Source organism: Gobio gobio, assembly GCF_949357685.1.
Source record: "Gobio gobio genome assembly, chromosome: 4".
NCBI lineage: Eukaryota > Metazoa > Chordata > Actinopteri > Cypriniformes > Gobionidae > Gobio > Gobio gobio.
Genome location: NC_137100.1, coordinates 68,979,637 through 68,989,636, shown reverse-complemented (window position 1 = coordinate 68,989,636; position 10,000 = coordinate 68,979,637). Strand labels below are relative to the sequence as shown.

General features: G+C 41.2%; 1 protein-coding gene across 1 annotated transcript in view; it reads right to left on the bottom strand.

Annotated features, from left to right (window-relative positions):
• The window catches only part of lman2la (lectin, mannose-binding 2-like a), a 20,720-nt gene that overhangs the window by 9,278 nt on the left and 1,442 nt on the right, over positions 1-10,000 (bottom strand). The window contains exon 2 of the mRNA XM_079814370.1: positions 7,873-7,991. Coding sequence (XP_079670496.1) covers positions 7,873-7,991 — 119 coding nt within the window. The remainder of the gene's footprint in view (positions 1-7,872; positions 7,992-10,000) is intronic.

Sequence of the window (10,000 nt, the reverse complement as noted above, 5' to 3'; positions counted from 1 at the left end):
ACACACATACACGCACACGCACAGACACACACAGACACACACACAGAGTTTAGTCTTTACCGGCTTTTATTGATATGTTCACATTCCCATGGAAAGCACTAGTGAGGTGATCATTAGTGATGAAGAGCACTAGTGAGGTGATCATTAGTGATGAAGAGCACTAGTGAGGTGATCATTAGTGATGAAGAACACTAGTGAGGTGATCATTAGTCACTAGTGAGGTGAGCACTAGTGAGGTGATCATTAGTGATGAAGAACACTAGTGAGGTGATCATTAGTCACTAGAGAGGTGATCATTAGTGATGAAGAGCACTAGTGAGGTGATCATTAGTGATGAAGAGCACTAGTGAGGTGATCATTAGTCACTAGTGAGGTGATCATTAGTCACTAGTGAGGTGATCATTAGTGATGAAGAGCACTAGTGAGGTAATCATTAGTCACTAGAGAGGTGATCATTAGTGATGAAGAGCACTAGTGAGGTGATCATTAGTGATGAAGAGCACTAGTGAGGTGATCATTAGTGATGAAGAGCACTAGTGAGGTGATCATTAGTGATGAAGAGCACTAGTGAGGTGATCATTAGTCACTAGAGAGGTGATCATTAGTGATGAAGAGCACTAGAGAGGTGATCATTAGTCACTAGTGAGGTGAGCACTAGTGAGGTGATCATTAGTGATGAAGAGCACTAGTGAGGTGATCATTAGTCACTAGAGAGGTGATCATTAGTGATGAAGAGCACTAGTGAGGTGATCATTAGTGATGAAGAGCACTAGTGAGGTGATCATTAGTGATGAAGAGCACTAGTGAGGTGATCATTAGTGATGAAGAGCACTAGTGAGGTGATCATTAGTCACTAGTGAGGTGATCATTAGTGATGAAGAGCACTAGTGAGGTGATCATTAGTCACTAGAGAGGTGATCATTAGTGATGAAGAGCACTAGTGAGGTGATCATTAGTGATGAAGAGCACTAGTGAGGTGATCATTAGTGATGAAGAGCACTAGTGAGGTGATCATTAGTGATGAAGAGCACTAGTGAGGTGATCATTAGTCACTAGTGAGGTGATCATTAGTGATGAAGAGCACTAGTGAGGTGATCATTAGTCACTAGAGAGGTGATCATTAGTGATGAAGAGCACTAGTGAGGTGATCATTAGTGATGAAGAGCACTAGTGAGGTGATCATTAGTGATGAAGAGCACTAGTGAGGTGATCATTAGTGATGAAGAGCACTAGTGAGGTGATCATTAGTGATGAAGAGCACTAGTGAGGTGATCATTAGTCACTAGAGAGGTGATCATTAGTGATGAAGAGCACTAGTGAGGTGATCATTAGTGATGAAGAGCACTAGTGAGGTGATCATTAGTGATGAAGAGCACTAGTGAGGTGATCATTAGTGATGAAGAGCACTAGTGAGGTGATCATTAGTCACTAGAGAGGTGATCATTAGTGATGAAGAGCACTAGAGAGGTGATCATTAGTGATGAAGAGCACTAGTGAGGTGATCATTAGTGATGAAGAGCACTAGTGAGGTGATCATTAGTAGGGTTGGGCATCGAGAACCGGTTCCAACTTGGAACCGTTTAAAAAATAACGATGCCATTGGAATCGTTTAGAAATTTTGTTTTCGATTCCGATCATCGGTTCCAAACGCGCAAGTTTTCGGAAGTGCTTGCCACGCCCGTTTGTTCTGTTGCAGCCATGGAGCACGGCAATCGGCGCTCAAAAGTGTGGCTTTATTTCACTTAAAAAAAAAAAAGCCTGGGTCGGCACAGTGCAACACATATGACAAACTTATTTCGTGCACGGGAGGATGCACTACAAATATGTGGTGTATAAATTAACGAGTGTAGCGTGTTTAAAATGCTGCGCAGGTCTGTCCTCCTCGGGCAACCCTGCGCTAACCAACGTTACTAAAGGGATAGTTCACCCTGAAATGAAAATAAAGCCTTCTTTTACTTACCCTGATGTTGTCCCAGTGCCCTATGTCCTATGACATTTAAAATACTGTTCCTGCACGCGCTCCTTCCTATTATGGAATGGCAGTGAATGGCGATCAGCTAAAACATTACAAAAAATAAACAAATGTATCCCGCAACGATACAGGGAGACGCGCGCCATATGGAAAGTGTTCAGGGGGCACACTATAAGGTTTTGCGAGAAAGAAACCGTATTATTCAGTAAAAACACTGAGCTCAGCCGTTATTCTGAGCGCGCTCCTCTGTGTACACTATGAGCCGTCAGCAGCCGCCGGCGCTCATGCCTACTATAATAACTCGCACTCGTCATTGCACCCAGGATAAGCACACACACACACGCACCATTTGGAGAAATCAAGCTCAATAGAAAAAAACGCGATTCTCGTCTTTTCTATAACGTATATGATAAGAAATAATACTAATAATATAACCTCCTTAAGTGAATATTGTGTACCGGTTGTCATGACAATATTGCACGAGGCTACTGCGGCTTGGAGTGCGCACACACATGAACACGCGCATTTGAACAACAGCTGGGTGAGTAAAAGATGGCTTTATTTTCATTTCAGGGTGAACTAACATTATCCCACCTCGTCATAATCAGGTAGTGTAATAACAAAGCCCTTGACCAAATTGCGAATTGTGGTGAACAACAACGTTACTGAAATTATGTTTCCCCCTTGTAGATTTAAATGTAGCTATACGCAAATTGCCCACGCTAGTAGCAGTCCTAATATGACTGCTGTTAATGCTATTGCTAAACCGGGACTCATGTGAAACTCCATTCACCTTTGCAGCAAAGCAAGTGAAAATGCCAGCGGAGAAAGTCCCAAAACTAAAACTCATTATTGAATCAAAATACAATTTTCCTCTGTGAAATGAGCCTGTGAGATGTTGTGACTCCACCCCTCAAAGAATCGGAATCGAGAATCGAAAAGAACCGGAATCGAAACTAAGAATCGGAATCGGAATCAGAATCGTTCAAATCAAAACGATGCCCAACCCTAATCATTAGTGATGAAGAGCACTAGAGGTGATCATTAGTCACTAGTGAGGTGATCATTAGTGATGAAGAGCACTAGTGAGGTGATCATTAGTCAATAGAGAGGTGATCATTAGTGATGAAGAGCACTAGAGAGGTGATCATTAGTGATGAAGAGCACTAGTGAGGTGATCATTAGTGATGAAGAGCACTAGTGAGGTGATCATTAGTCACAAGAGAGGTGATCATTAGTGATGAAGAGCACTAGTGAGGTGATCATTAGTGATGAAGAGCACTAGTGAGGTGATCATTAGTGATGAAGAGCACTAGAGAGGTGATCATTAGTCACTAGTGAGGTGAGCACTAGTGAGGTGATCATTAGTGATGAAGAGCACTAGTGAGGTGATCATTAGTCACTAGAGAGGTGATCATTAGTGATGAAGAGCACTAGTGAGGTGATCATTAGTCACTAGAGAGGTGATCATTAGTGATGAAGAGCACTAGTGAGGTGATCATTAGTGATGAAGAGCACCAGTGAGGTGATCATTAGTGATGAAGAGCACTAGTGAGGTGATCATTAGTCACTAGAGAGGTGATCATTAGTGATGAAGAGCACTAGTGAGGTGATCATTAGTGATGAAGAGCACTAGTGAGGTGATCATTAGTGATGAAGAGCACTAGTGAGGTGATCATTAGTGATGAAGAGCACTAGTGAGGTGATCATTAGTGATGAAGAGCACTAGTGAGGTGATCATTAGTCACTAGAGAGGTGATCATTAGTGATGAAGAGCACTAGTGAGGTGATCATTAGTGATGAAGAGCACTAGTGAGGTGATCATTAGTGATGAAGAGCACTAGTGAGGTGATCATTAGTCACTAGAGAGGTGATCATTAGTGATGAAGAGCACTAGTGAGGTGATCATTAGTGATGAAGAGCACTAGTGAGGTGATCATTAGTGATGAAGAGCACTAGTGAGGTGATCATTAGTCACTAGAGAGGTGATCATTAGTGATGAAGAGCACTAGTGAGGTGATCATTAGTCACTAGTGAGGTGATCATTAGTGATGAAGAGCACTAGTGAGGTGATCATTAGTCACTAGAGAGGTGATCATTAGTGATGAAGAGCACTAGTGAGGTGATCATTAGTGATGAAGAGCACTAGTGAGGTGATCATTAGTCACTAGTGAGGTGATCATTAGTGATGAAGGGCACTAGTGAGGTGATCATTAGTGATGAAGTGCACTAGTGAGGTAATCATTAGTCACTAGTGAGGTGATCATAAGTGATGAAGAGCACTAGTGAGGTGATCATTAGTGATGATGTGCACTAGTGAGGTGATCATTAGTGATGAAGAGCACTAGTGAGGTGATCATTAGTCACTAGTGAGGGATCAGTAGTGATGAAGAGCACTAGTGAGGGATCAGTAGTGATGAAGAGCACTAGTGAGTTGATCATTAGTGATGAAGTGCACTAGTGAGGGATCAGTAGTGATGAAGAGCACTAGTGAGATGATCATTAGTGATGAAGAGCACTAGTGAGGTGATCATTAGTGATGAAGAGCACTAGTGAGGTGATCATTAGTGATGAAGAGCACTAGTGAGGTGATCATTAGTCACTAGAGAGGTGATCATTAGTGATGAAGAGCACTAGTGAGGTGATCATTAGTCACTAGTGAGGTGATCATTAGTGATGAAGAGCACTAGTGAGGTGATCATTAGTGATGAAGTGCACTAGTGAGGTGATCATTAGTCACTAGTGAGGTGATCATTAGTCACTAGTGAGGTGATCATTAGTGATGAAGAGCACTAGTGAGGTAATCATTAGTCACTAGTGAGGTGATCATTAGTGATGAAGAGCACTAGTGAGGTGATCATTAGTCACTAGTGAGGTAATCATTAGTCACTAGAGAGGTGATCATTAGTGATGAAGAGCACTAGTGAGGTGATCATTAGTGATGAAGTGCACTAGTGAGGTGATCATTAGTCACTAGTGAGGTGATCATTAGTCACTAGTGAGGTGATCATTAGTGATGAAGAGCACTAGTGAGGTAATCATTAGTCACTAGAGAGGTAATCATTAGTGATGAAGAGCACTAGTGAGGTGATCATTAGTGATGAAGAGCACTAGTGAGGTGATCATTAGTCACTAGTGAGGTGATCATTAGTGATGAATAGCACTAGTGAGGTAATCATTAGTCACTAGAGAGGTGGTTATTAGTGATGAAGTGCACTAGTGAGGTGATCATTAGTCACTAGTGAGGTGATCATTAGTCACTAGTGAGGGATCAGTAATGATGAAGAGCACTAGTGAGGTGATCATAAGTCACTAGAGAGGTGGTTATTAGTGATGAAGAGCACTAGTGAGGAGGTTATTAGTGATGAAGTGCACTAGTGAGGTGATCATTAGTCACTAGTGAGGTGATCATTAGTGATGAAGAGCACTAGTGAGGAGGTTATTAGTGATGAAGTGCACTAGTGAGGTGATCATTAGTCACTAGTGAGGTGATCATTAGTCACTAGTGAGGGATCAGTAATGATGAAGAGCACTAGTGAGGTGATCATAAGTCACTAGAGAGGTGGTTATTAGTGATGAAGTGCACTAGTGAGGTGATCATTAGTGATGAAGAGCACTAGTGAGGTGATCATTAGTCACTAGTGAGGTGATCATTAGTGATGAAGAGCACTAGTGAGGTGATCATTAGTGATGAGGTGATCATTAGTGATGAAGAGCACTAGTGAGGTGATCATTAGTGATGAAGAGCACTAGTGAGGTGATCATTAGTGATGAAGAGCACTAGTGAGGTGATCATTAGTCACTAGTGAGGTGATCATTAGTGATGAATAGCACTAGTGAGGTAATCATTAGTCACTAGAGAGGTGGTTATTAGTGATGAAGTGCACTAGTGAGGTGATCATTAGTCACTAGTGGTGAAGAGCACTAGTGAGGTGATCATTAGTCACTAGTGAGGTGATCATTAGTGATGAAGAGCACTAGTGAGGAGGTTATTAGTGATGAAGTGCACTAGTGAGGTGATCATTAGTCACTAGTGAGGTGATCATTAGTCACTAGTGAGGGATCAGTAATGATGAAGAGCACTAGTGAGGTGATCATAAGTCACTAGAGAGGTGGTTATTAGTGATGAAGTGCACTAGTGAGGTGATCATTAGTGATGAAGAGCACTAGTGAGGTGATCATTAGTCACTAGTGAGGTGATCATTAGTGATGAAGAGCACTAGTGAGGTGATCATTAGTCACTAGTGAGGTGGTTATTAGTGATGAAGTGCACTAGTGAGGTGATCATTAGTCACTAGTGAGGTGATCATTAGTGATGAAGTGCACTAGTGAGGTGATCATTAGTCACTAGTGAGGTGATCATTAGTCACTAGTGAGGGATCAGTAATGATGAAGAGCACTAGTGAGGTGATCATAAGTCACTAGAGAGGTGGTTATTAGTGATGAAGTGCACTAGTGAGGTGATCATTAGTGATGAAGAGCACTAGTGAGGTGATCATTAGTCACTAGTGAGGTGATCATTAGTGATGAAGAGCACTAGTGAGGTGATCATTAGTGATGAGGTGATCATTAGTGATGAAGAGCACTAGTGAGGTGATCATTAGTGATGAAGAGCACTAGTGAGGTGATCATTAGTGATGAAGAGCACTAGTGAGGTGATCATTAGTCACTAGTGAGGTGATCATTAGTGATGAATAGCACTAGTGAGGTAATCATTAGTCACTAGAGAGGTGGTTATTAGTGATGAAGTGCACTAGTGAGGTGATCATTAGTCACTAGTGGTGAAGAGCACTAGTGAGGTGATCATTAGTCACTAGTGAGGTGATCATTAGTGATGAAGAGCACTAGTGAGGAGGTTATTAGTGATGAAGTGCACTAGTGAGGTGATCATTAGTCACTAGTGAGGTGATCATTAGTCACTAGTGAGGGATCAGTAATGATGAAGAGCACTAGTGAGGTGATCATAAGTCACTAGAGAGGTGGTTATTAGTGATGAAGTGCACTAGTGAGGTGATCATTAGTGATGAAGAGCACTAGTGAGGTGATCATTAGTCACTAGTGAGGTGATCATTAGTGATGAAGAGCACTAGTGAGGTGATCATTAGTCACTAGTGAGGTGGTTATTAGTGATGAAGTGCACTAGTGAGGTGATCATTAGTCACTAGTGAGGTGATCATTAGTGATGAAGAGCACTAGTGAGGTGATCATTAGTCACTAGTGAGGGATCAGTAGTGATGAAGAGCACTAGTGAGGTGATCATTAGTCACTAGTGAGGGTTCATTATTGATGAAGAGCACTAGTGAGGGTTCATTAGTGATGAAGAGCACTAGTGAGGGATCAGTAGTGATGAAGAGCACTAGTGAGGTGATCATTAGTGATGAAGTGCACTAGTGAGGTGATCATTAGTCACTAGTGAGGGATCAGTAGTGATGAAGAGCACTAGTGAGGTGATCATTAGTCACTAGTGAGGGTTCATTATTGATGAAGAGCACTAGTGAGGGTTCATTAGTGATGAAGAGCACTAGTGAGGGATCAGTAGTGATGAAGAGCACTAGTGAGGGATCAGTAGTTATGAAGAGCACTAGTGAGGTGATCATTAGTGATGAAGTGCACTAGTGAGGTGATCATTAGTCACTAGTGAGGGATCAGTAGTGATGAAGAGCACTAGTGAGGTGATCATTAGTCACTAGTGAGGGTTCATTATTGATGAAGAGCACTAGTGAGGGTTCATTATTGATGAAGAGCACTAGTGAGGGATCAGTAGTGATGAAGAGCACTAGTGAGGGATCAGTAGTGATGAAGAGCACTAGTGAGGGATCAGTAGTGATGAAGAGCACTAGTGAGGGATCAGTAGTGATGAAGAGCACTAGTGAGGGATCAGTAGTGATGATGTCACTCACTATCCGGCTCCAGATGGCTCCCTGTTTGCTCTGCCGGTCTGGAGTGAGACGCACATGATCTGTGGTGACCAGAGCATCTCCCATCAGCTCCCAATGAGACGAGCCCGAGACGCCCACACCTGCACACACACACACACACACATCATCATACAAACACACAACACGCCTGCACACACACACACACACACACATCATCATCATACAAACACACAACACGCCTGCACACACACACACACACACATCATCATCATCATACAAACATAAAACACGCCTGCACACACACACACACACACACACACACACATCATCATCATACAAACACACAACACTCCTGCACACACACACACATCATCATCATCATCATACAAACACACAACACGCCTGGGGCCTGTACCATGAAGCCGGTTTAGCTGCTAGCCAGATATGTTTAAGTTTAGTTTGTGCCAATCCCAGTTTTAGGTGTCATTAAAGTGGTTCGGCTTTTAGCCGTGTTCATCGCCATAGTAACTCACTCTCCACAGCTAACCTGCTCCAGGGGCCTGTACCATGAAGCCGGTTTAGCTGCTAGCCAGATATGTTTAAGCTTAATTTGTGCTAATCCTGGGTTTTAGGTGCCATTAAAGTGGTTTGGCTTTTAGCAGTGTTCATCTCCATAGTAACTCACTCTCCACAGCTAACCTGCTCCAGGGGCCTGTACCATGAAGCCGGTTTAGCTGCTAGCCAGATATGTTTAAGCTTAATTTGTGCTAATCCTGGGTTTTAGGTGCCATTAAAGTGGTTTGGCTTTTAGCAGTGTTCATCTCCATAGTAACTCACTCTCCACAGCTAACCTGCTCCAGGACAGGTTATGTTCTGGATAAGAGATCTCAAACTGAAATTGGACCAATCAGCTGTGAGCAAAGTGACACACCTCTGATGCAATGAAGCCACGCCCCCTGTTTCTACTCCACTTTAACGTCACTACAGAGCAAATGGCTATTAAAGACTTAAGCCTCTGGCTTTTAACAATGCTTATTTATAATAATAATAATAATTTTGAATTATTTAAAATTAATTTATGTAATTATTATACCCTTAATCAATTACACATGTATAATTTTAGTAAATCAATCATTAATATGCATTTTGTTAATATTAAAATAAATAGCCTATATAAAGGTCATACAAATAAGCTTTAAATTCAATAACTAAATCTATAAAAAATTACATGTGAGCATAAATGTTCAATTCTCTCTATATTTCAACTAAACTAACTTCATAACTTTTACTTGCATTGACGTATAAGATTTTTCTTAAAGTTGTCCTCGACAGCTATTTTCTTATGTGTAAATTTGTTTAAATTCTTAATATTTTTCAATCATGTATATTCTGCAGAAGAGTGAAGTGAATCACACTGCTTCTCTCGTGAGAAGTAGATCTCAGTTTCTCTGATCCACAGCCTGTGATTGGCTGTTCACTGCTGATGTCACAGCTAAACTCCTAAACTCAGGATCAAAGCCTGAGCTGACAGAGAAAGCTGATGATCAGCATCATGGGACCAACAAAGCCTGAATAGATTGGTTTGGTTTTGTCAACTCGAAACTAATCCTGTAACCCTGAGTTTGTTAAACTACCATCATGGTACAGGCCCCTGGACAGGTTATGTTCTGGATAAGAGATCAAACTGAAATTGGACCAATCAGCTGTGAGTAAAGTGACACGCCTCTGCTGCAATGAAGCCACGCCCCCTGTTTCTACTCCACTTTAACGGTCACTACAGAGCAAATGGCCATTAAAGACTAAAGCGTCTGACTTTAAACAATGCTTATTTAATATAATAATAATTTCGAATGATATCATTTATGTAATTATTATACCCTTAATCAATTACACATGTATCGTTTTAGTTAATCAATCATTAATAGGCACTTAGTTCAAATTAATATAAATAGCCTATATAAAGGTCATACAAATAAGCTTTAAAATCAATAAATAAAGCTATAAAAATAACTACATTACTCAAATCTCTATATTTCAACTAAACTAACTTCATAACTTTTACTTGCATTGACGTAGTGAATATTTTCTTTAAGTTTCCTCTTTCATAGACAGCTCTTTTCTTCTTGCTGTGTAAATTTGTTTAAATTCT